Here is a 26,897-nt window from a genome sequence, read left to right as displayed (position 1 = left end):
CTAAGTGGCCCAGCCCCAGTCAAACCCAGTTGTGTGTTTGATTAAAAGTTTTTTCTACTTTTCTAAGTGGATTCTTCATTATGTCTGTTTGCCCCTCAGCAAAATTGAAGTAATAGTTATACAAAACATATCATTGAATGAAAGCACCCCACCTCCTTCAGACTCCACACCAAGTACTATAACTTAGTAGGTTACTAATATAGTGTGGTATTTGAGGAGATCTAAATTCCTGTATTTTTATTTTTATTTTTTTTATTATTCATTTTTAGAGAGGAGAGAGAGAGGGAGAGAGAGAGACAGAGAGAGAGAAGGGGGGAGAAGCTGGAAGCATCAACTCCCATATGTGCCTCGACCAGGCAAGCCCAGGGTTTCGAACCGGCGACCTCAGCATTTTCAGGTTGACGCTTTATCCCCTGAGCCACCACAGGTCAGGCCTGTATTTTTATTTTTATTATGTTTTTTTTTTTAATCTTTTGGGGATTTTTTGTTATTTTTTACAGAGTCAGAGAGAAGGATAGATAGGGACAGACAGGAACGGAGAGAGATGAGAAGCATCAATCATTAGTTTTTTAGTTGTTCATTGATTGCTTTCTCATGTGTGCCTTGACCGTGTGCCTTCAGCAGACCAAGTAATCCCTTGCTCGAGCCAGCAACCTTGGGTTCAAGCTGGTGAGCTTTTGCTCAAACCAGATGAGCCCGCACTCAAGCTGGCGACCTCGGGGTCTCGAATCTGGGTCCTCCGCATTCCAGTCCAACACTCTATCCACTGCGCCACCACCTGGTCAGACTCTTTTTAAATTTCTGTGATTTCAAAGAAGCATAGACATTCAAGATAGAAAAACAGGAAATGAATAGAACATTTTAGGAGGCCAAGAAAGGCCAGTTTGAAACAAGAGCTTAAATTGGATTAACTTTACAATTGTACCATGAACTAGATGATTGGGGAAGTTGGGCTAACTTAGTTGAAACTATTTTTTCCCAATGAGTTAGCCTATGTTATTTGCAAGTGCCTTTACTATATGCAAGTGATAAAAACTTACACCAAAGTATGAGGTTAGTAAGTATGCCCATGCCACCATTTCAAAGTACTTAATGGTTTAAAGATAATTTATTACTGGATTAATATCCTCATCTGCATTTACAGAATGTACTCATTTTACTCATTGGTGACTCTAGCATCACCTGAGTTGTTATAATAAGATTTCAAAGTACCTGATCAGAAAATCATTGTGTTAGAGCGGATATAAACAGAGAACATACTACTTTTGACCCAAGGTCTTTGTGGAAAGCTCCAAAATACTTCGGAGGCAACCTACCAGCAGTGTTTATAGTCTGCACTGTGAAACAAGTGTTTTGGAGGCAAAAGACAAACTTTGAACTCTGTACTTATGAGCTTAATTTAAAATCTTACACTAATTGTTAGAGCTGGAAGGAACTTTATTATTTGCCTGGTTCCACTGAGGAAACACTAGTCACAGGGAGCTCGTTCAACTTAGTGATGGAAGTAGGATGGTACCCAGCCCTCCTGAATAGGGTCTTCTCACTGCTTCAGAGTACCTTTATCAGTCTCCTGCTGACCATTCACCTCTACGGTTTTATTCCAATCCAATTCCTTTTTCTAATGTCTGTAGTCATAAGAATGGTTATAGGATGCTATCAAACCATATCAGGATGGGTGAAACCTCTTTTTTTTTTTTTAGAGAGAAAGAGAGATAAGAGACAGACAAACAAGAAGGGAGAGTGATGAGAAGCATCAACTCATAGTTGATTGCTTTTCATAAGTGCCTTGACTGCAGATGTGGGAGCAGTGACCCCTTGTTCAAGCCAGCGACTTTAGGCTTCAAGCCAGCTACCTTTGGGCTCAAGCCAGCGACCATGCCCTCAAGTTGGATGAGCCCACGCTCAAGCTGGTGACCTTGGCATTTCAAACCTGGGATCTCAGTGTCCTAGGTCAGTGCTCTATTCACTGCAGCACCACCGGCCAAGCTTAACACAGTGATTTTTATAACATTTAGAAGAGGACAGCATATATATTAGCAAACATGTTTAAAACATATTCTCCCCTGTGTTTATGGTGTACCACACACTCTTCAAATGCTTTAGATACTTAAACTTAGTGAATTGCCACAATCCCATGAGGTACTTTATAATTAACTCTATTTTACAGATGAGGAAATTAAGTCATAAAGAGATTAAGTAACTTGTTCTAAGACATAAATAAGTGGCAGAATTAGTACTTGAACCCAGACACTGTCACCAGAGTCCATGCCCTTGACCACTGTACTGTGCTACCCTGTATTAAATCAAAACCACTGGTCCAAAAACTAGTAGGAAAAAATCTCCTATTTTTCTTGCTCTCAAGTCTCACAGACTGCAATTAATTGATTCTTTGGTTCATTGAGGCTGGGAAATTTGAGCTCATTTGGTTACATCTAGAAGCCAGAAAAGAGACAACCAGGTAGAAAACTGGTCATGAAGTCATCATGCACCACAATATAGGGCTTTTATGCCATCAGGTTGCTAGTCCTCTTGTCTTCATGTTTTGTTTAAAGAATTCCTAGTTCAGGCCCTGGCCGGTTGGCTCAGCGGTAGAGCGTCGGCCTAGCGTGCGGAGGACCCCGGTTCGATTCCCGGCCAGGGCACACAGGAGAAGCGCCCATTTGCTTCTCCACCCCTCCGCCGCACTTTCCTCTCTGTCTCTCTCTTCCCCTCCCGCAGCCAAGGCTCCATTGGAGCAAAGATGGCCCGGGCGCTGGGGATGGCTCTGTGGCCTCTGCCCCAGGCGCTAGAGTGGCTCTGGTCGCAATATGGCGACGCCCAGGATGGGCAGAGCATCGCCCCCTGGTGGGCAGAGCGTCGCCCCATGGTGGGCGTGCCGGGTGGATCCCGGTCGGGCGCATGCGGGAGTCTGTCTGACTGTCTCTCCCCATTTCCAGCTTCAGAAAAATGAAAAAAAAAAAAAAAATTAAAAAAAAAAAAAAAAAAGAATTCCTAGTTCAAAGGTAAAAGAATGTTAAAGGCAATCTGGGCCCTGGCCGGTTGGCTCAGTGGTAGAGCGTCGGCCTGGCGTGCAGAAGTCCCAGGTTCGATTCCCGGCCAGGGCACACAGGCGAAGTGCCCATCTGCTTCTCCACTCCTCCCCTTCTCTTTTGTCTCTCTCTTCCCCTCCCGCAGCCGAGGCTCCATTGGAGCAAAGATGGCCCAGGCTCTGGGGATGGCTCCTTAGCCTCTGCCCCAGGCGCTAGAGTGGCTCTGGTCTCGACAGAGCGACGCCCCAGAGGGGCAGAGCATCGCCCCTGGTGGGTGTGCCGGGTGGATCCCGGTCGGGCGCATGCGGGAGTCTGTCTGACTGTCTCTCCCCGTTTCTAGCTTCAGGAAAAAAAAAAAAAAAAGGCAATCTGGTGTTCTATTCTCCTATTTTCTTCATTTAAAAAAAAAAATCTTAATGGAACATCTGCCCAGAGAAGGCTAGGTCTTGTAACTACTGCAGGTTCTCCACTGGTTTCCTACCCTCTGAAAAATCAGATCCTTTTAATACAATAATAGCGGCACAGCTAGATTTCTGTTTGAGAAACAAAGTTGCTAAAAGCAAAAGCAGGGCTTGTCATCCTCAGCCTAGCAACCACAGCTTAAATGTGATGGGTTGGGGGAGGGAAGATAGGCTTGGCTACTTAATTAAACTTGCAGCCATATAATATAGTTTTGATAAAATTATTGAATATTTTCAACTGTAGATTACTGCAGTATGGACTTTCTGGACTTTGTGAATCTTATAGCATATGATTTCCACAGGGTAGGTAGTAAGAATTTACTATTATAATTGTTCTCTCAAACGGTCCAATAGTTAATGCCTCTGTTTTTACAGAGCAATATATCCCTATCTTGGAATTTTAAAGAAGTGAGGGTTAGAAATTTGAGTAGCCCAAAGGCAACCATGGTACATTGCATAATGGAATTCAGGTTATTTAAGGCCACTTCATTCCACTGTGCTTGGTCAGTGACATCCACAGTTGGGGCCCTGGCTGGTTGGCTCAGTGGTAGAGCGTCGGCCTGGTGTGTGGGAGTCCTGGGTTCGATCCCCGGCCAGGGCACACAGGAGAAGCGCCCATCTGCTTCTCCACCCCTCCCCCTCTCCTTCCTCTCTCTCTCTCTTGTCCCCTCCCGCAGCCAAGGCTCAACTGGAGAAAAGTTGGCTCCCCGTTTCCAACTTCAGAAAGACATCCACAGTTGGGTTTGATGTATGTTTTCAGTAAACAGGTGAATTGAATAGGGAGTCATTGACCATTCTGATCAGAATGTGATACTTTGTTTTTCTATACCATACAGGGTATATACGGTGCTATGAGATGTAGCAAGTGCATACTGTCATGTAGGCACCATAACACTCAAATTACCTAACAGTTCCACCCTCCGCCAAAATTTCCCTTGTATTGCGTTTTTGCAGCCAAACCTTCCCCACTCAAACCCCTGGCAACAACTGATCTGTTTTCCATCCATATAGCTTTGCCTTTTTCAGAATGTCATAAATGGAACCATACAGTAACCTTTTGAGCCTTGCATCTAGAGGAACACATTTGAGAGTATCCATTTTGTTGCATGTATCAGTAGTTCTTCCTTTCTATTGCTGAGTTGTTTTCTTTATTTTTTCTTTCTTCCTTCCTTCCTTCCTTCCTTCCTTCCTTCCTTCCTTCCTTCCTTCCTCCCTCCCTCCCTCCCTTCCTTCCTTCCTTCCTTCCTTCTTTCCTTCCTTCCTTCCTTTCTTGTGATAGAGACAGAGAGAGACAGATACAGATAGACAGACAGGAAGGGAGAGAGATGAGAAGCATCAATTCTTTGTTGCTGCTCCCTAGTTGTTCATTGATTGCTTTCTCATATGTGCCTTGACGGGGGGGGGGGGGGGGGGGGGGGGGCTACAGCAGAGCGAGTGACCCCTTGCTCGAGCCAGTGACCTTGGGTCCAAGCTGGTGAGCCTTGCTCAAACTGGATGAGCCCGCGCTCAAGCTGGCGACCTTGGGGTTTCGAGCCTGGGTCCTCCGGGTCCCGGTCCGATGCTCTATCCACCGTGCCACCTCCTGGTCAGGCTGAGTTGTTTTTCAGTGTATAGATAACCCTAGTTTGTTTATCCATTCACCAGTTGAAGGACATCTATCTGAATTGTTTCAGTTTTTGGCAATTATGAGTAATGTTGCTATGAACATTCACATACCGATTTTTGTGTAAATATAAGTTTTTTTTCTCAAGGGTAAATACCTAGGAGTGGGATTGTGGGGTCATATAAGTATATAATTAACTTTATAAGAAACTGCCAAACATTTCCAAAAAGACTACACCATTTTACATTCACACCAGGAATGTATGCAGGTTTCAGTTGCTCCACATCCTCTCCAGCACTTGTTTGTTTGTTTGTTTATTTGGTATTTTTCTGAAGTTGGAAACAGAAAGGCAGTCAGACAGATTCCCGTATGCGCCCGACCGGGATCCACCCAGCATGCCCACCAGGGGGCGATGCTCTACCCATCTGGGGCGTTGCTTTGTTGCAACCAGGGCCATTCTAGCACCTGAGGCAGAGGCCACGGAGCCATCCTCAGCGCCCAGGCCAACTTTGCTCCAATGGAGCCTTGATTGCGGGAGAGGAAGAGAGAGACAGAGAGGAAGGATAAGGGGAGGGGTGGAGAAGCAGATGAGCGCTTCTGTGTGCCCTGGCCAGGAATCGAACCCGGGACTCCTACACGCCAGGCAGACGCTCTACCACTGAGCCAACCGGCCAGGGCCTATTTATTTTTAATTTTAGCTATTCCAGTAGGGATTTCGTGGTGTCTCATTATTGTTTTAATTTGTATTTCTCTAATGACTAATGATATTATCATTTCATGTGTTTATTTGCCATCTGCTTATATCTTTTTAAAATGTTTTTATTTGCCATCTGCTTATATCTTTTTTTTTTTAAATTTTTTTTAATTTTATTTATTAATTTTTAGAGAGGAGAGAGAGAGGGAGAGAGAGAAAGGGGGAGGAGCTGGAAGCATCAACTCCCATATGTGCCTTGACCAGGCAAGCCCAGGGTTTCGAACCGGCGACCTCGGCATTTCCAGGTCAATGCTTTATCCACTGCGCCACCACAGGTCAGGCTGCTTATATCTTTTTTAAATGTTTATTTTACTGATTTTTTTAGAGAGATGAAGGGAGAGAGCTAGAGAGAGACAGGAACATTGAGCTATTCATATTTGTTCCCTGACCGGGGATCAAATGGGCAACCTCTGTGCTTCGGGACAATGCTCTAACCAACTGAGATATCTGGCCAGGACTGTATATCTTCTTTGGTGAAGGATCTCTTTAGATCTTTTGCCCATTTTAAATTTTTATTTTTTTTCAAAACATAAAGAAAAGTTTATTTAGAAAGTCACAGCCCTGGCCAATTGCTTAGTTGGTTAAGAGCGTCATCCCAAAATGACAAGGTTGTGGTTCAATCCCTGGTCAGGGCACACATAGGAAGCAACCCATGAATGCGTGACTGAGTAGAACAACAAATGGATGTTACCTTTCCCCCTGCCCTATCTCTCCCTTCCTCTTTCTGTCTCTAAAAATCAATCAACAGCCTGACCTGTGGTGACACAGTTGATAGAGCATTGACCTGGAATGCTGAGATTGCTGGATCAAAATCCCAGGTTTGCTGGGTTGAGGCACATAGGAAAGTAAGTAAGTTGATGCTTCCCATTCCCTCCCCACCTTTCTCTCTTCCTCTGTCTAAAATCAATAAATAAAATCTTTTAAAAAATAAAATAGGCCCTGGCCAGTTGGCTCAGTGGTAGAGCGTTGGCCTGGCGTGCAGGAGTACCGGGTTCGATTCCTGGCCAGTGCACACAGGAGAAGCGCCCATCTGCTTCTCCACCCCTCCCCCTCTCCTTCCTCTCTGTCTCTCTCTTTTCCTCCCGCAGCCAGTGCTCTATTGGAGCAAAGTTGGCCCAGGCGCTGAGGATGGCTCCATGGCCTCTGCCTCAGGTGCTAGAATGGCCCTGGTTGCAACAGAGCAACGCCCCAGATGGGCGTGCCAGGTGGATCCCGGTCGGGTGCATGCGGGAGTCTGTCTGACTGCCTCCCCGTTTCCAACTTCAGAAAAATACAAATAAATAAATAAATAAATAAATAAAAATCAATAATTAAATTTAAAAAAATTAAGTCCATCATCCCAAAGAGGTGCAGAGGTTGCTGGTTCAATGCCTGGTCGGCACATACATGAATAGCTCGATATTCCTGTCTCTGTTTCTCTCTCTAAAGATTAATAAATCTTTTTTATAAAAAGCATTTTAAAAAAATTTTTTTTTTTTTAACAGAGACAGAGTCAGAGTGAGTGATAGACAGGGACAGACAGACAGGAACAGAGAGATGAGAAGCATCAATCATTAGTTTTTCGTTGCGCATTGTGACACCTTAGTTGTTCATTGATTGCTTTCTCATATGTGCCTTGACCGTGGGCCTTCAGCAGACCGAGTAACCCCTTGCTTGAGCCAGAGACCTTGGGTCCAAGCTGGTGAGCTTTTTGCTCAAACTAGATGAGCCTGCACTCAAGCTGGCGACCTTGGGGTCTCGAACCTGGGTCCTCAGCATCCCAGTCCGATGCTCTATCCACTGCACCACCACCTGGTCAGGCTATAATCATTAATTTTAAAAGATGTATATGAAAGAGATGGAGATTTTTTTTTGGTGCCCAGTAGGGATAAGGAAATGTTTCTCCGCATTCAGTTTTCCTGGATCCTGGTCGGCGAATATGTGCCAGGCTGTGGAAATGAAATGGTTCTGTGGCAAGGGTGGTGCTTGATGCCAGTTGTTCATTTACAGGTGGCTTTTGAAAATGGCTGCCTCTCATTTCACCGGGCTCACAGCTGTTGCTGATGTACTTAAAGATCTAGACACTCAGATAGCTGTAAGTAAGCTCTTTGAGGCCACTATGGGAGGAGCTGGTGAATGTGCTTCTGATCTTGGTAACACCAAAGCTGACGTCACAGATTCAAGCTCATGGCTCTAAAATTTAGGAGTCTCGGCTACTCCAGGCTAGGGACTCTGCATGTACTTAAAGACTGCTAACACTCAGAGAATATTTGCTCTTGATGACAAAAAAGATTTTCACGATTGCAAAAAGTTGTATTTATTAGGCATAGCCCTGACATAGAGTTAAGCATGTTTTGAAATGCCAAAATGAACTAATCTGTTTTCTGATGCTTTGTGATTGGGTTGTAAGTATGTGACTGTGCCATGATTTATTTGAATTTAACATTATTTGATGCTCAAAAACAACGCATGTAGTGCTTAACCATGTATTCTATTTTGCAAAGTCTTCAAAAATGTCTTGCTCATTCTAGTTTGTCTTTGTACATAAGATTCCTCATTTTATTTATTTTCTTATTTCAATTTTGTGGACTGTTTCATTTAGCTTTTGGAGCAGAGATGGTTTCTAAATATCAGGTGAGAGCAATGAATATTCTTTATTCCCTCCAGTTTTAATGTGCAGGTGTCAAATGGTCCCTATTCCTGATATACTGAAGGCCTTTCAAAGTCTGATTGACCTCACGTGGTTTTACTTTCAAAACTCATCCTTTATTACTGGTGCCTCTTGAGCTAATTTTTTTTTTCCTTCCACAGTTGATTGGCCTTGGTCCTCATACCTCCAGAAAGAAACAGGATCTCGATAAGCTCTATGAGCTGAAGTCCAAAGCTCGGCAGATTATGAACCAGTTTGGCCCCTCAGCCCTAATCAACCTCTCCAATTTCTCATCCATAAAACCGGAACCAGCCAGCACCCCTCCACAAGGCTCCATGGCCAATAGCACTACAGTGGTCAAGATACCAGGCACTCCCGGGTCAGGAGGTCGTCTCAGCCCTGAAAACAATCAGGTATCATCCTCTTACTTTTTGCTATCTGTAGTCACCTCTCATTTGTTATTTGAACCAGTGATGCTTTGAGAGATGTCCATCTCAGGTGCTGCCTCTTCCTCTCAGCTGAAAACGGTCTTTTCCTGCCTTGGACTTCTAAAGGTCTGTATTGAAGCACCATGTAAAGTTTTACTTGTAATATTTGTGTATGTGTCTATGTGCATTCATACACACACATGAAATACAACACCTTGTCCATGACAGATTTTTATGTATTTGAATATAAATATATATGCTATATAATTATTCAATAATATAGTTAAATAAAATAGTTAATGGATTCAATATTCATTATTCTTGTAATACAAGTACTCTTGTCTCCAATCTTTTCTCCTTCTAGTTCCTCCAGCTGCTGCCATTAGTAATTTTCTTAAGTGATTCTAAAATCTGCCACCCTCTTTCTACTCACGATCCTGATTCTGTCCTCCACAGCCACAAGAAATAAGAAATAAATATAGCTGACCTGTGGTGGCGCAATGGGATAAAGCGTCGACCTGGAAATGCTGAGGTCGCCGGTTCGAAACCCTAGGCTTGCCTGGTCCAAGGCACATATGGGAGTTGATGCTTCCAGCTCCTCCCCCCTTCTCTTTCTCTCTGTCTCTCCCTCTCCTCTCTAAAATGAATAAATAAAAAATAAAAATAAATAAATAAATATAATCTCTTGACTTGGGCCTCAGACTAAGTAGATAGGATGAGAGGACAACATTTCAAGAGAAATGGGGGAAGGCAGGCAGATGTGAATGGGAAGGGTTAGTTAGCCCAGGGGTAGTCAACCTTTTTATACCTACTAGTCAACCTTTTTATACCTACTTTTGTATCTCTGTTAGTAGTAAAATTTTCTAACCACTCACCAGTTCCACAGTAATGATGATTTATAAAATAGGGAAGTAACTTTACTTTATAAAATTTATAAAGCAGAGTTACAGCAAGTTAAAGCATATAATAATAATTACTTACCAAGTACTTTATGTCGGATTTTCGCTAAGTTTGGCAGAATAAATCTTATATTATTGATTTTTAAAATTTTTTTTACAGAGACAGAGAGAGAGTCAGAGAGAGGGATAGTTAGGGACAGACAGATAGGAAGGGAGAGAGATGAGAAGCATCAATTATCAGTTTTTTGTTGTGACACCTTAGTTGTTCATTGATTGCTTTCTCATATGTGCCTTGACCGTGGGGCTACAGCAGACTGAGTGACCCCTTGCTCGAGCCAGCGACCTTGGGTACAAGCTGGTGAGATTTGCTCAAACCAGATGAGCCCGCACTCAAGCTGGCGACCTCGGGGTCTCGAACCTGGATCCTCCGCATCCCAGTCCAACGCTTTATTCACTGCGCCACTGCCTGGTCAGGCCAGAATAAATATTTATAAAATAACTTAATATATTTAAAATTATCTTTTTATTTATACTTTGGTTGCTCCGCTACCATCCACCATGAAAGCTGGAACGCCCACTAGTGGGCGGTAGGAACCAGGTTGACTACCACTGGGTTAGGCCAATAGGAGACAAATCTATGTTGAATGTGGAGTTTATTGGAGAACAGGAAGTAAAGTTATGTGGGTAGGATGATAACAAAACATACTGGGGATATACTAACCAGTTTCCATTGGAACTTTGGGTCAATAATAAAAATAGTATGTCGTAAGAGGATTAACTTGGCAGTAAAGGGACAAGGAAGGTAGGAAAGGGATAGAAAGGAGGAAGATTACGTCTGAGCCTTCTGCAGTAAATCAAGACATGGCAAAGGCTTGAATTAAGTGATAATGGTAGAATGGAAAAGAATGGATAGGCCAGAGACATCAGTAACAAATACTTATTTTTTAAAATTATTGTATTTTTTTCTTATTTCCAAAGTTATACATGTTTATCACAGAAATATTTGAAAACCAGAAAGAATTAATAGCCAATAATTCTACCATCACCCCAAAATAAATAATAGTTATCATTTTAGTATACATATGTCTCTGATCATTTTTTTTTTTTTTTTGTATTTTTCTGAAGTTGGAAACGGGGAGGCAGTCAGACTCCTGCATGTGCCCAACCAGGATCCACCTGGCATGCCCACCAGGGGGCGATGCTCTGCCCATCTGGGTGTCGCTCTGTTGCAACCAGAGCCATTCTAGCGCCTGAGGCAGAGGCCACAGAGCCATCCTCAGCGCCTGGGCCAACTTTGCTCCAATGGAGCCTTGGCTGCGGGAGGGGAAGAGAGAGACAGAGAGGAAGGAGAGGGGGAGGGGTGGAGAAGCAGATGGGCGCTTCTCCCGTGTGCCCTGGCCGGGAATTGAACCTGGGACTCCTGCACGCCAGGCCGACGCTCTACCACTAAGCCAACCGGCCAGGGCCTGATCATTTTTTAATGGCATATATTTGTGATGTGAAATGATATTTTCTCTCTGAAAGAGATCACAGTTGTACATACTTATACAAATATTTAGTTATACAAAGAAGAATACATGTTCCCTGCCCTCAGGGAGCTTTCAGCCTATTAAGTCAGAATCAGGTCATTTTATAAATGGGCACAATGATAGGAGGTACAGTAAAGGCCAAAGGAGGAAATGGTTGCTTTCATCTGGCTGGGCTAGGGAAAGAGTCAGAAAAGAAGTACCATGAGGCCCTGGCCGGTTGGCTCAGTGGTAGAGCGTCGGCCTGGCGTGCAGAAGTCCCGGGTTCGATTCCCAGCCAGGGCACACACAGGAGAAGCGCCCATCTGCTTCTCCACCCCTCCCCCTCTCCCTCCTCTCTGTCTCTCTCTTCCCCTCCCGCAGGGAGGCTCCATTGGAGCAAGGATGGCCCGGGCGCTGGGGATGGCTCCTTGGCCTCTGCCCCAGGCGCTAGAGTGGCTCTGGTTGCAACAGAGCGACGCCCCGGAGGGGCAGAGCATCGCCCCCTGGTGGGCAGAGCGTCGCCCCCTGGTGGGCGTGCCGGGTGGATCCTGGTCAGGCGCATGCGGGAGTCTGTCTGACTGTCTCTCCCTCTCCGTTTCCAGCTTCAGAAAATACAAAAAAAAAAAAAAAAAAGAAGTACCATGAGCTGAGCAGGTAGGAAGAAGGGTGGAAAGGCATGTCCAAATTAGCAGAGGCACTGTACAATTTGTGGTGGTCAGAAAAGTGCAAATTATTTAATGTAGAGGGAAAGAGAGACACAGTGAGAAAAAGAGATGAGGCTATAATGACTGACTGACGCTGAGCTCTCTTTCAAACTGCTTTTTCTGCCCTTCCCTAGGCTACCTCTGTCTTGAGAGTGTAGATTTGTAGCGATACTACCATGTAGGCCAGACTGTTAACTCTTTGGAAAGCAGAAACTAGCCAAGAAATTGACAACCTTTCACGTGACCAGGCAGTGGCAAAGTGGATAGAGCGTTGGACTGGAACACAAAGGACCCAGGTTCGAAACCCCGAGGTTGCTGGCTTGAGCGTGGGCTCATCTGGTTTGAGCAAGGCTCACCGGCTTCAGCCCAAGGTCGCTGGCTTGAGCAAGGGGTCACTCACTCTGCTGTACCTCCCTAGTCAGGGCAAATATGAGAAAGCAATTAATGAACAACTAAGGTACCACAACGAAGAATTGATGCTTCTCATCTCTCTCCCTTCCTGTCTGTCCCTATCTGTCCCTCTCTCTGTTTCATTCTATCTCTGTCACACATACACAAAAAAAATCATAAAAGAAAAAAAATTGACAACCTTTCTACATCATAGGGTAATGAGGTTTTTTTGTTTGTTTCCTTGACACTTGGCTGAAAAATCTTCCCCAATTAACTTTAGGTATTGACCAAGAAGAAATTACAAGACTTAGTAAGAGAAGTGGATCCTAATGAGCAATTGGATGAAGACGTGGAAGAGGTAAGGTAGGGTCGGGTACCCCAGAGACTGTGTCCCTGAGAGCTAGTATAGAATAGTGGTTAAGCCTAGCCTGTGGTGGCGCAGTAGATAGAGCATCGACCTGGAACTCTGAGGTTGCCGGTTCCAAACCCTGGGCTTGCCTAGTCAAGGCATATTAAAAAAGCAAGCAATGAACAACTAAAGTGAAGCAACACAGCTTTGTAGTTATGGACATGTCACTTAAGCTTTCTGAGACTCAGCATCCTCCTATGTTGGTAGAGAATGACATTATCTATAGGGTTATTGTGAGCGTCCCATGGAATAGTTGATACAAGTCACTTTAGACCTAACAGCTCTGCTACTTTTGCCTGTCAAAAGGGCATAGTCTGTGCTCATAAGCACAATTTTAGTTGTTCCTAGAATATTCCTCTGTATTTCTAAGTAATATACTTAAACAGATATTCTTTTTTTTTTTTTTTTTTTTTTGTATTTTTCTGAAGCTGGAAGGGGGAGAGACAGTCAGACAGACTCCCGCATGCGCCCGACCGGGATCCACCCGGCATGCCACCAGGGGGGTCGCTATGCTGCGACCAGAGCCACTCTAGCACCTGGGGCAGAGGCCAAGGAGCCATCCCCAGCGCCCGGGCCATCTTTGCTCCAATGGAGCCTTGGCTGCGGGAGGGGAAGAGAGAGACAGAGAGGAAGGGGGGGGTGGAGAAGCAAATGGGCGCTTCTCCTATGTGCCCTGGCCGGGAATTGAACCCGGGTCCCCCGCACGCCAGGCCGACGCTCTACCGCTGAGCCAACCGGCCAGGGCCCAGATATTCTTTTTTTAAGAGAGAGAAAGAAAGAGAGACAGGATGAGAGAGATGAGAAGCATCAACTTGTAGTTGCATCACTTTAGTTGTTTGTTGATGCTTCTTATATGTGCCTTGACGGAGTGGGGGAGGAGGGAAGAGGGGGGCTCAAGCTAAGCCAGTGATCCCTTGCTCAAGCCACTGACCTTAGGATCATGTTGATGATCCCGCGCTCAAGCTGGTGAGCCAGCACTCAAGTTGGATGAGCCTGTGCTCAAGCTGGTGACCTTGGGGTTTTGAACCTGGGATGTAAGCATTCCAGGTTGATGCTCTATCCACTGCACTAACACTGATCAGGCTAAACAGACGTCTAATTGATTAATTTTATAATAGTCTGTTGACTTCCTGCTATAGTAGAGGAGATTTTTTTTTAAATTTTTTTATTCATTTTAGAGAGGAGAAAGGGAAAGACAGAGACAGAGAGGGAGAGAGAGAGGAGAGAGAGACAGAGAGAGAAGGTGAGGAGGAGCTGGAAGCATCAACTCCCATATGTGCCTTGACCAGGCAAGTCAGGGTTTTGAATCGGCGACCTCAGCATTTCCAGGTCGACACTTTATCCACTGCGCCACCACAGGTCAGGCGGTAGAGGAGAATTTTGTTAAACCATTTACGTACAAGCCGTACACCCTTTCCCTCATTTTTCCAATATAGTTTTGTCACAATTATTTAATAACTCAGAAACTAGTATTTACATTATGCTGACCGTATACCATATTTCCCCATGTATAAGGCACACTCTGTTTCAAAAATTTGGGGGTCTAAAAACTCGATGTGTCTTATACAATGGTTGTAGGTTTTTTACTTGCATTTCCCACTTTTTTGCACTTGTATGAATTTTTTATTTATTTTATTTTATTTTATTTTATTTTATTTTTTTACAGAGTCAGAGAGAGGGATAGACAGGGACAGACAGACAGGAACGGAGAAAGATGAGAAGCATCAATCATTAGTTTTTTGTGGCACATTGCGACACCTTAGTTGTTCATTGATTGCTTTCTCATTGTGCCTTGACCACAGGCCTTTAGCAGACCGAATAACCCCTTGCTTGAGCCAGTGACCTTGGGTCCAAGCTGGTGAGCTTTTGCTCAAACCAGATGAGCCCACGCTCAAGCTGGTGACCTTGGGGTCTCGAACCTGGGTTCTCGGCATCCCAGTCCGACACTCTATCCACTGCGCCACCACCTGGTCAGGCATGAATTTTTTTTTTAATTTTTTTTATTTTTGTGTGTGTGTAACAGAGACAGAGAGAGAGACAGATAGGTACAGACAGGAAGGGAGAGAGATGAGATCCATCAACTCTTCGTTGTAGCACCTTAGTTGTTCATTGATTGCTTTCTCATATGTGCCTTGACCAGGGGCTACAGCAGACTGAGTGACCCTTGCTCAAGCCAGTGACCTTGGGTTCAAGCTGGTGAGCTTTGCTCAAACCAGATGAGTGTGCTCAAGCCAGCAATCTTGGGGCTTCGAACCTGGGTCCTCCGTGTCTCAGTCTGATGCTCTATCCACTGCACCACCGCCAGGTCAGGCAGAGGGTTTCATTTTCTTATATTCGTTTTTTGATAATTTCTTTTTTTTTTTTTTTTTGTATTTTTCTGAAGCTGGAAATGGGGAGAGACAGTCAGACAGACTCCCGCATGCGCCCGACCGGGATCCACCCGGCACGCCCACCAGGGACGATGCTCTGCCCACCAGGGACGATGCTCTGCCCACCAGGGGGCAATGCTCTGCCCCTCCGGGGCGTCGCTCTGCTGCGACCAGAGCCACCCTAGCACCTGGGGCAGAGGCCAAGGAGCCATCCCCAGCGCCCGGGCCATGTTTGCTCCAATGGAGCTTTGGCTGCGGGAGGGGAAGAGAGAGACAGAGAGGAAGGAGGGGTGGGGGGTGGAGAAGCAAATGGGCGCTTCTCCTATGTGCCCTGGCCTGGAATCGAACCCGGGTCCCCCGCACGCCAGGCCGACGCTCTACCGCTGAGCCAACCGGCCAGGGCCTTTTGATAATTTCTTTAGTTTTGTTCTTTCTTTCTGCGATGATAATTGATGGGATATTGAATCTTCTGCATTGATCCTTTTAGGTGTTTGGGTCTTTTCACTCCTATTTTTCATTTCTTTGTAATTCTAAGTTCTGTTTGTTGGGGAGCTTTTCCTTAGTTTATCTTCTAATCCTTTTAACTTTTTTTTACTATAAAATTTTAATTTCCATGAGCTGCTTCTTGTTGTTGACTGATTGGTTCTTTTTCTGTTTTCCTAAGCCATTCTATTCTTACTTTATAATTGTAATATCTTCTCTTATCTTTCTGAGGATATTAATTATATTTTTGACATTTTCTTCTTTTCCCTACATTGTCTTTGTGTACTCTGGGACTGCTTTTTCCTTTTTTGCTTTGTTTACTGTATTTTCTTGTTTGTGTTAGAGACCTTCTTCAAACGTCTGTTGATCCTAGCTATCCATTTATCCCCTTTTTATTGAATTTATTGGAGTGACACTGGTTAACAAAATTATACAGGCTTCAGGTGCACAATTCCACAATACATCCTCTGTACACTGTATTATGTGTTCTAGCTATCCTTTTTTTTAAAGAATGAGCCATTAAAAAGCTAATTTAGCCTGACCAGGCGGTGGCGCAGTGGGTAGAGCGTCGGACTGGGATGCGGAGGACCCAGGTTCGAGACCCTGAGGTCGCCAGCTTGAGCGCGGGCTCATCTGGCTTGAGCAAAGCTCACCAGCTTGGACCCAAGGTCGCTGGCTTGAGCAAGGGGTTACTCGGTCTGTGGAAGGCCCACGGTCAAGGCACATATGAGAAAGCAATCAATGAACAACTAAGGTGTCGCAACAACAACAAAAAAAACTGATGATTGATGCTTCTCATCTTTCTCCGTTCCTGTCTGTCTGTCCCTGTCTATCCCTCTCTCTGACTCTCTCTGTCTCTGTAAAAAAAAAAAAAAAAAAGCTAATTTGAAGCAGAACTTATTGACAGGCTTTGTCCAATAATGTGCTGGTGAATGTTTAACAGTCAGCTCTATGGAGAAAAAAAGACCTGACTTCCAGCATTTTCTGATTTCTGGGGTGTAAAATTCCCAGTGTGCCCTTTTTAAGTTAACAACATATTGTTTCTGAATGCAAAATTGGGAAAAAGGCATATATAATTGGCTTCCATGAGCTCCTCTCAGCTGGCTCCAGAATACCAGGGCTCCACTTAAGAATAGTGGTCTACAGTTTGACCTTTCATTGAAGGACTCCCCGAATATCAGTATCTGTAAGTCTTTTCTCTGGAGTCATTTGGTATCTCCAAAGAAAAATCCTCTAGTCTTCTATCCAGAGGGTTTTTCCTTAGCTTCTAACATTTTAGAGACAAAGCAAAAGAAAGGGGCTGTGTCTTTCCCCTCCCTCTGCTGTGTCTGGCATATTCAAATGCAGAACCACATCTCTTCATGGGAATATGCCACTGTGTTCTGGCTCAACTAAGTGCAGGGAAAAGTGACTTGGCTGCTTTTGAAATGTAGGAGTCAGTGAACCACTCTGTCTATATAGATATGTAACAATTCTCCAACTTTCAGTTCCTAGACCTCAGCCCAGTCTTTTATGATAAATGGCACCTCCTAATCCTGGGTTTCTGAGGGGCTGTAAAGAGAATATCAGTTCAGTTCTCATTGGTGTCCCCTCTGTAGGCACTTGTCTTGTACCTTCTGTCCATCTGCTAGTTCACTTCCCCCTCTTCTTCTGTTATCTCTGTAGCAAACATTTACTTTAAAAGTTTATTGGAATCTCAAGGCCCTGGCCAGTTGGCTCAGTGGTAGAGTGTCGGCCTGGCATGTGGACATCCCAGGTTCAATTTCCGGTCAAGGCACACAAGAGAAGCGCTCATCTGCTTCTCTACCTCTTCCCTTCTAACTTCTCTCTCTCTCTCTCTCTCTCTCTCTCTGTCTCTTTTCCTCCCCCTCCCGCAGCCAAGGATCAATTAGAGCAAGTTGGGCCCGGGTGCTGCCTCTGGTTGCAACAGAGCAGGGGCCCCAGATGGGCAGAGCATACACCTCTAGTGGGCTTGCCAGGTGGATCCCGGTCGGACCACATGTGGGAGTCTGTCTCTCTGCCTCACCTCTCACTAAAAAAAAAGTTTATTGGAATCTCTTTTTCCATTAAGGTTTTCTCTCCTGTTCTTGTTGTCTTTGAAGATTTCTGTCTTTTTTTCTTTACTATTATTTTAGTGGACTTAGGGAAGAAGAGGAGGTCAATTTTGGAGTTGATCTGCCATGTTTAGTCAGAAGTATTTTCTTCAGATGGTATTCATTTGGTTTCATAGGAAAGATAACAATCTATTAATGGTCCAGCAGAACACAGAATATCTATAGTAGTAATTTTATTTTATTTTAATATTTCATCAGCAGAGGAAGCCATGGGGAATGTATTGACATAAAAATTCCGTCTGACCTGTGGTGGCGCACTGGGTAAAGCGTAGACTTGGAAATGCTGAGGTCGCCAGTTTGAAACCCTGGGCTTGCCTGGTCAAGGCACATATGGGAGTTGATGCTTCCAGCTCCTCCCCCACTTCTCTCTCTGTCTCTCCCTCTCCTCTCTAAAAAAAAAAAAAAAAAAAATTCCATTTTTTGCCCTGGCTGGGTAGGTCAGATGATTGGAGCATTGTCCCAATACACTGAGGTTGAGGGTCCAGTCAGGGCACATGCAGGAATGAATGCATAAATAAATGGAACAGCCAATCCATGTTTCTTCCTTTCTCACTCTCTAAAAATCAATATATTTTTTTTTAATTTCAGTTTCTTCATGTAGATTTTTAGCTTCAGAATTCTGATTTTACTCATCACACAGTCCAGGAATAATTTATAATGAAGTAGAAAGAACTCAGGATTTGGATTCAGAACCTTGAAGTTAAATCCTGGTTCCACTGTTTAGTAGTTACATGGCTGTGAGCAAGGTGGTCTCCTTGATTCTTAGCATTCTCTGCTCTAGAATGAGGATAAAATTCATACCCTATTTTATTCACAGGATTACTACAAGGACTGGTTAAGGTAACAGACATAAAAATGGTTTAAGAGACTGTTAAGTGCGTAATTATAACAATTCACCTTTGTTTTCCCACCTAATTCAGAAGGCAGTCTGAGCATGCGGGTTAGGGCTGATTGGTGCCTGTGGGTAGGGGAGAAAGTGGGAAAGCTCATCCTCAGAAGGGTGTGAGTTGCACTCTGCCTGGTTAATGAGTTACTGTGTTCCTATTGCCATCCTCACTCCTCCTCTCACCTTGGGCCAAATGCTGAGTATAAGCCTTCTAATACTATAGAAAGCTACGTGACTAAGCATGTGGTCGGGCAGATGCAGTTGTCACAGCAACAGGAGCCTGCCCTGCCAGTGACATGGTTACTCTCCCTTGCTTCTGTCTTCCCCAGATGCTGCTGCAGATTGCTGACGATTTTATCGAGAGCGTGGTGACAGCCGCCTGCCAGCTTGCTCGGCATCGCAAGTCCAGCACCCTGGAGGTGAAGGACGTCCAGCTGCACCTAGGTATGTGATCGCGCTTCTCCCCAAGGTCTCCGTACTAGTGCTCCTGTGGGACCGTCAAGAAAGGCATAGTCAGGCCTGACCTGTGGTGGCGCAGTGGATAAAGCGTCGACCTGGAAATGCTGAGGTCACCGGTTCGAAACCCTGGGCTTGCCTGGTCAAGGCACATATGGGAGTTGATGCTTCCAGCTCCTCCCCTACTTCTCTCTCTCTGCCTCTCCCTCTCCTCTCTAAAATGAAAAAAATTAAAAAAATTAAAAAAAAAAAAAGAAAAGAAAAGAAAGGCATAGTCAGAAGAACTTTTATGCCTCTCAGGCTCTGAGATTGATGCATTCCCAGGCGCTGGGTTTGCCACTTTTCTTTACTTATTATTTCTCTTATTATTATTATTATTATTATTACTATTATTATTATCATTATTATTATTATTTTTAGTGAGAGGAGGGGAGGCAGAGACAGACTCCTGTATGCGCCCTGACTGGGATCCAGCCGGCAAGCCCCACTAGGGGGTGATGTTCTGCCCATCTGGGGCCCTTGCTCTGTTGCAACCAGAGCCATTTTAGTACAGGAGGTGGAGGCCTTGGAGCCATCCTCAGCACCTGAGGCGAACTCACTCTAATTGAGCTGTGGCTGCGGGAGGAGAGGAGAAGAGAGAGGGAGAAGTGAGGGGGGGTGGAGAACCAGATGGGCGCTTCTCCTGTGTGCCCTGACCGGGAATCGAACTTGGGACATCCTCACGATGGGCCAATGTTGTACCACGGAGCCAACCGGTCAGGCCCTCTTTTTTTGAGAAGGGTGGGGGAGAGATGAGAAGCATCATCTCATAGTTGCTTCACTTTAATTGTTCATTAATTGCTTCTCATATGTGCCTTGATGGGGCAGTGAGCTTCAGGCCAAGCCAGTGACATTGGGCTTCAAGCCAGCAATCCCACAGTCAAGCCACCACCCTGCGCTCAAGCTGGCAACCTCAGGGTTTGTTTGTTTTTTCTTTTGTATGATTCTGAAGCCGGAAACGGGGAGAGACAGTCAGACAGACGCCCGCATGCGCCCGACCGGGATCCACCCGGCACGCCCACCAGGGGGCGACGCTCTGCCCACCAGGGGGCGATGCTCTGCCCCTCCGGGGCGTCGCTCTGTTGCGACCAGAGCCACTCTAGCGCCTGGGGCAGAGGCCGAGGAGCCATCCCCAGCGCTCGGGCCATCTTTGCTCCAATGGAGCCTCGGCTGCGGGAGGGGAAGAGAGAGACAGAGAGGAAGGAGAGGGGGAGGGGTGGAGAAGCAGATGGGCGCTTCTCCTGTGTGCCCTGGCCGGGAATCAAACCCGGGACTTCTGCATGCCAGGCCGACGCTCTACCACTGAGCCAACCGGCCAGGGCCATACCTCGGGGTTTTGAACTGGGGTCTTCAGTGCCCTGGGTCTGTGCTCTATCCACTGTGCCACTGGTACCAGTCAGGCTGTGGCTGTAAATTTTTTTTTTTAAGATTTTATTTATTTATTTGGCAGGGAGAGAGAGAGAAAGGGATAGGAGCAGGAAGCATCAGCTCCCATATGTGCCTTCAGTGGGCAAGCCTGGGGTTTCGAACCAGTAACCTCAATGTTCCAGGTCTATGCTTTATCCACTGCACCACTATAGGTCAGGGCTTTTATTTTATTTTTTTTTAAGATTTCATTTATTCATTTTAGAGAAGGGGATCTGTAAATTGTTGACGACTCTCTTCTGCACAGACTGGAATGCCAGGGTTTGCTTCTGACATGGTTTTCTATATTTTGATAGTTTCTCTGCTGTGATCCATGTGAATGTTAAAAGAAAAAAAGAAAAAAAAAGAGATAATGTACAGAAAAATGTTTGCACAGTGCTGCTCTGTGCCAGGCATTTTACTATATGTCTTATTCACTAAATGATTATTGTTGTTATATTAGTACTGTATGAACTATAATTACACGCATTTGTAAAATATATTGCTACAGATCCTCACATGGGTGCGTTTGTGCCTAGTAGCTACTCTCTTTCTCTAAAGTGACTTTGCAAATTCATGTCCCGATCCACTTTTTTAGATTGTAAAGTTTAATTCCTAGCGAATAAACTTAGTGCCACTTCCAAATTCTTAGAAGACTTCAGATATTTTTATTTTCAAAAAAATTATTGGAAGAGAACTCTATATAAAATTATTCTGGAACCAAACATGAATCATTCGTTCACTCAATATTTACTGTGCATTAGACACAGAAGCTGTGGAACCACTAATAACTCAATTCAATTTGAATAAGTTTCTGCCTGGGGCAAAACACATTTGCCAAACAACTGTTTTCAGTACTCAGAGAAGTGTGATAAAGGAGTCCCTTTGTAACTCTTTTTATATTTTTTTTAATTTTTTTTATTTTTGTTTGCTTTTTGGTTGACAGAGACAGAAAGAGGGACAGATAGGGACAGACAGGAAGGGAGACAGATGTGAAGCATCAATTCTTCATTGCAGCCTCTGATTTATTTAATTTTAATTTTTTTTTTTTTTTGTATTTTTGTATTTTTCTGAAGCTAGAAACGAGGAGAGACAGACAGACTCCTGCATGCGCCCGACCGGGATCCACCCGGCATGCCCACCAGGGGGCGACGCTCTGCCCCTCCGGGGCGTCGCTCTGTTGCGACCAGAGCCACTCTAGCGCCTGGGGCAGAGGCCGAGGAGCCATCCCCAGCGCCCAGGCCATCTTTGCTCCAATGGAGCCTTGGCTGCGGGAGGGGAAGAGAGAGACAGGGAGGAAGGAGAGGGGGAGGGGTGGAGAAGCAGATGGACGCTTCTCCTGTGTGCCCTGGCCGGGAATCGAACCCGGGACTTCTGCACGCCAGGCTGACGCTCTACCACTGAGCCAACCAGCCAGGGCTAATTTTAATTTTTTTGTGGCAGAGACAGAGAGAGTCAGAGAGAGGGACAGACAGACAGGAAGAGAGAGAGACGAGAAACATCAATTCTTTGTTGCGGCTCTTTAGTTGTTCGTTGATTGATTTCTCATATGTGCCCTGACTGGGGGGCGGGGGGGGGCTACAGCAGACCAAGTGACCCTTTGCTTGAGCCAGCGACCTTGGGCTCAAGCTGGTGAACCTTGCTCAAACCAGATGAGCCTGCACTCAAGCTGGCGACCTCGGGGTCTCGAACCTGCGTCCTCCACATCCCAGTCTGACGCTCTATCCACTGCACCACTGCCTGGTCAGGCTTCATTGCAGCCTCTTAGTTGTTCATTGATTGCTTTCTCATATGTGCCTTGGGGGGTGGCTACAGCAGACCAAGTGATTCCTTGCTCGAGCCAGCGACCTTGGGTTCAAGCTGGAGAGCTTTGCTCAAACCAGATGAGCCCACGCTTAAGCTGGCGACCTCGGGGTCTCAAACCTGGGTCCTCCGCATTCCAGTCAAACACTCAAACCACTGCACCACTGCCTAGTCAGACTGTAACTTTTTTTAAATAGACACTTATTCTCTAAATAATTTTGTGTAAGTAGAGTTGACCCTTGAACAACATAGGTGTGAACTGTGAAGTCTACTTATATTGATATATGGATTTTTTTTCAGTAAGTACGTGCAGTCCTAGAAATGTATTTTTTTTATTCCTTATGATTTTCTTTTCTCTACTTTATTGTAAGAATACATTATAAAATATATATAACAGCCTGACTAGGTGGTGGCGTAGTGGATAGAATGTTGGACTGGCAGTGGAGGACCCAGGTTTGAAAGCCGAAGTCCCTGGCTTGAGCGCGGGCTCACCGGCTTGAGCGCGGGCTCACCAGCTTGAGCGCAGGGTGGCTGGCTTGAGAATCATAGACATGACCCCGAGGTCACTGGCTTGAGCCCAAAGGTCATTGGCTTGAAGCCCAAGGTTACTGGCTTGAGCAAGGGGTCACTCGCTCTGCTGTAGCCCCCGAGTCAAGGCACGTATGAGAAAGCAATTAATGAACAACTAAGGAGCTACAACGAAGAATTGATGCTTCTCATCTCTCCTTTCCTGTCTGTCTGTCCCTATCTATCCCTCTCTCTGATTCTCTCTCTGTCTCTGTCAAAAAAAACCCACATATGACATATAGTATTATGTTAATCTACTCTTTATGTTATTGGTAAGGCTTATAGTTAACAGTAGGCTATAAGTTGCGGGGTTTTTTAAGTGAGTGGAGGAGGTATAGACAAACTCCCGCATGCACCCCGCCTGGGATCCTCCGGCGGCAACCCCCATCTGGGGCCGCTGCTCAAATCTACTAAGCTATCCTCAGCATGAGGCTGACACTTGGACCAGTCGAGCCACTGGCTGCTGAGAAGCCACTAGGAAGAGAGAGAGAAGGGGAAGGGGGTGGGGAAGAGATGCAGATGGTCACTTCTCCTGTGTGCCCTGACCGGGGATTAATCCCGGGATTTCACATACCCGGCTGACGCTCTGTCCACTGAGCAAACCGGGCAGAGCCATTAAAATTTTTCTTTTATAAGATTTTTATTTATTGATTTTAGAGGAGAGAGAAAGAGAAAGGCGAGGGGAGCAGGAAGCATCAGCTCGTAGTAGTTCCTTCTAGTATGCGCTTTGACCAGGCAAGCCCAGGGTTTCAAACTGGCAACCTCTGTCCTTCAGGATGATGTTCTAACCAACTGAGCTATCCAGCCAGGGCGACAGTTTTTATATTTGGTATTTGTGGGTTAAGGTGGCGGTGTAGTTATGCCAGTCACTGACAAAGTAAACAGATCTCTGCCCCCTGGGAACTTCTAGTGACAGTCTTACAGGGAGGTGCACAAGGACACGGATCTGTGGCTATTTATCCCAGCTCTGGGATGGCACTATGTCAGTGAATGCTCTCCACCACCCTGTCAGGTGGTTGTCACTATTGTTACTATCATGGAAAAGATGAAGTAACAGACCCAACGTCAGACAGCTCCACAGTGAAGAGGCAGAGCCAGGAGCTGGCTCTTAACTCCAGAGCACTAGAAGTGCCTTTCTGTTCCTACTCTTCCTCTGGGCTTGGTGGGTTACTTTGAGCATAGGAGTAAGGTGCCTGAGGAAACGTGGCTTTCCTCTTCTGTGGGGCTGCATGGAAACCTTAGGACTCAGCACCCACGGCCTTGACTCATTTACCCCTTTTGTCTTGGCTAAAAGGTCACATGGTGTCCTTTAAAACCTTGGAGACACGACATGGGATTCCCCTATTGTATCCCCTAGAGTCCCGCTGCAGGGTTAGTGTTACCTAGTGTAGCTGATTGCTTAGCTCCTCCCTGGCCCTTGTCGGAGGGTCACATTGCACCCCGCCCCTCCCTCCTAGTCCCCTTATCTCTGTGCTGGCCTCTTCCTTGCAGAGCGCCAGTGGAACATGTGGATCCCAGGATTTGGCTCTGAAGAAATCCGACCCTACAAAAAAGCCTGCACCACAGAAGCTCACAAACAGGTGAGCCGTGGGTGTCCGGGGCAGCCACGCTGATCCCTTGAGCTGTGTCTCAGAGGGAGGGCTCACAGCCACATCTCCGCAGTTACCACTCCCCGTCACAGCGTGCTTCTCTCAGGACCAGGGTCAGAGGGGGCAGGGACAGCGGGCTCCATGGGAGACCGATCAGATATTTCCTTGGCGCTGGGCTGTTGCCACAGACAGGTCTGTTTTTTCTCTTAACTCTGTGGGTAGCACATAAAGCTGTTGCATCTAGGTTCGTCTAAAATGGATGGCACATCATGAGTGGGACTCACCCCTGCCCATCTCCTTAAGGAAGTCTTCCTCTACTGTTGGCAATTTGAATATCACAGATGGCCCTATAACTGAGGACTGGTCAAGGAAAGCAGAAACACGTTGTACTTGTGCTGGGAGGTAGCACCCAGACTGCCCTGCCAGGCATTCTGGCCCTGTTGTAGCTTAACTTTTGTTCTCTGTCACTCTTACCCTGGGACTGAGGAGTCAGTGTGAGAACCTAGCACCGCTCCTGCTGTAGAGCAAGTTGCCCCCATCATTGGTCAGTCTAGGGACAGTGGTGGCCTCCTTTGGCAAGGCTGGCATCTTTTCTGTCTTAATTTAACTAGCTACTGTGCTTTGAAAAGTGAGCTTATTCTAAGCTTGACAGGCACTACTGGGCCATCCTGCCTGGGCAGCCCTTGCTTTTTCATAGCACAGGATGTCTGAGTGGGTGTGTTTCCAGGGCTCACAGAGGGAGCCCTACGAGGAAGCCGTCAATAGCCTGAATCGAAGGAACACTTCTTCAGAAGGGAGTCCCTCCAAACAACAGATGGTCATTTTGTCTCTGCTCCCAAATTATCCACTTTTTAGCCCTATTTACATGTGTGTGTGTATGTGTATTTATCAACAAATACCATAATGTTGGGACAATCTCTTGGTCAAAAAGAGTGAGCAAGGCAAATCAGTCATTTGGCCATGACTGATAATAGAAAAACCTGAAGTCTGTGATCTGCCTGTTTTCCAGGTAGGTTGTGGGAGAAGTTGCTGGTGTCAGTTTCCTTCGTTGCAGATCATCAAGTATGAAATGGCCACAGGCTGGAAAAAGGGCCCCTCTTCTATTTTCTCCATCACCAGAGAAGAGATTTGGTGGGGGTGGGAAACCTAGAAAATGCGTGCCTAAACGGCCTTTCCCCTAAGTCTCAAAAAGGCAAGAACTGGCACCTTCTGCCATCCTGCTAGCCTTGAGCAGTTTGTTTTGGCGACCGATGGATCCACTGACCTGTCTACACGTCCCTGGCGCCCGCAGAATGTCCTCAGGATTGATGGCGCTTGCTGAGCTGCCCCGCGCCTGCGCCTGCAGGTTCAGCAGGCTCCAGCCTGTGATGTAGACCGCGCTGCCCGCTGGCCACAGTGGACATCCCACGAAATTCCTGACGCTAACCTGTGTATTGCTTGTTTCTCTTTCCTTTCAGAGAATGGCATTGATCCGGAAAACAACCAAGAAATAACACATGGAAAGGACAGGGAATGGACAACAATGTATTTGGAGATACTTGAGCTGAGACCTCAGCCATCTCATCCTTGGATTTTTTTTTTAATGCTTTACAGAGAAGCATATATTTTTTATTAACAGTGCAGCAATATCTATAATGACTGAGAGGATCTGCCAAAAGAATAAAGCCTCCTGCCCCACGTTGGCCCCTCCCCCTGCCATCTCAAAGTGGAGCAATGTATCTTCCAGAGAAGATTTTATTTGTGGTTTATTATATAAGTGATTGAATATGGGACAGAGCAGTATGGTCTTGTTTGGTGAGACAGTATTAGCAGGATTTATAGAGATTTTTGTTTCCTTCTCCTTCCCCTTTTCCCTGTACTTTGTAATGTCAGTGTTTATATGACGTTCATTTGCTTTTCCAGAATAAAGAAGTTATTGAAAGACACAGGGTGCATGGCTTACAGCCTTTGAGATCCCAGAGGGAGCCAGGAGGAGCAGCAAGGCTGGAGGCAGCACCCTAGTCAGCAGGTGGCAGCAGTGTTATTCATTTCTGGGGTTAGGAAAACCCAGCGATTTTCCATTCCTTTACTCCAAGGAAGGCTTACACCATCAGTAGAAATTTGAATCCAGTTTCTCTGCCATAGAATTGGTTAGGGCGACCTCTCATGAACCCCAAACTGAAGTGGTATCTTGGTTTTGGCAAAGCCTTTTTTGACCTCGTCTGGAATTGCTAGAGAGAGTTGTGTTCATCCTGGGCCCAAAGAGGGGACTGCGGTAGCCTTGGGGAAAGGCCTGTTTGCTCTTGTTGGTATCCCTGATCCTGGTATTTTCACCATTGTGCAGAGGAAATCAGGCCTCCTGAGACCTCAGGGTCACGACCTTCACTGACACCT

General features: G+C 45.7%; 1 protein-coding gene across 7 annotated transcripts in view; it reads left to right on the top strand.

Moving 5' to 3' along the window:
• The window catches only part of TAF12 (TATA-box binding protein associated factor 12), a 28,118-nt gene extending 1,673 nt beyond the window's left edge, over positions 1-26,445 (top strand). For 5 of the 7 annotated variants that reach the window (XM_066375661.1, XM_066375662.1, XM_066375665.1 and 2 more), the window contains 5 exons: positions 8,638-8,889; positions 12,686-12,763; positions 18,996-19,110; positions 24,427-24,515; positions 25,982-26,445. In XM_066375661.1, coding sequence (XP_066231758.1) covers positions 8,722-8,889; positions 12,686-12,763; positions 18,996-19,110; positions 24,427-24,515; positions 25,982-26,017 — 486 coding nt within the window. In that variant the 5' untranslated portion in view covers positions 8,638-8,721 and the 3' untranslated portion in view covers positions 26,018-26,445. Of the gene's footprint in view, positions 1-404; positions 428-7,836; positions 7,922-8,637; positions 8,890-12,685; positions 12,764-18,995; positions 19,111-24,426; positions 24,516-25,981 lie in introns of those variants that run through there. The other 2 variants (XM_066375660.1, XM_066375666.1) reach the window with 2 other exon arrangements.
• The last annotated feature ends 452 nt before the right edge of the window (positions 26,446-26,897 follow it).

Source organism: Saccopteryx leptura, chromosome 3 (genome assembly GCF_036850995.1).
Source record: "Saccopteryx leptura isolate mSacLep1 chromosome 3, mSacLep1_pri_phased_curated, whole genome shotgun sequence".
NCBI classification, from domain to species: domain Eukaryota; kingdom Metazoa; phylum Chordata; class Mammalia; order Chiroptera; family Emballonuridae; genus Saccopteryx; species Saccopteryx leptura.
Note: the sequence above shows the minus strand (reverse complement) of the source record. Positions and strands in the feature narration are given on the sequence as shown.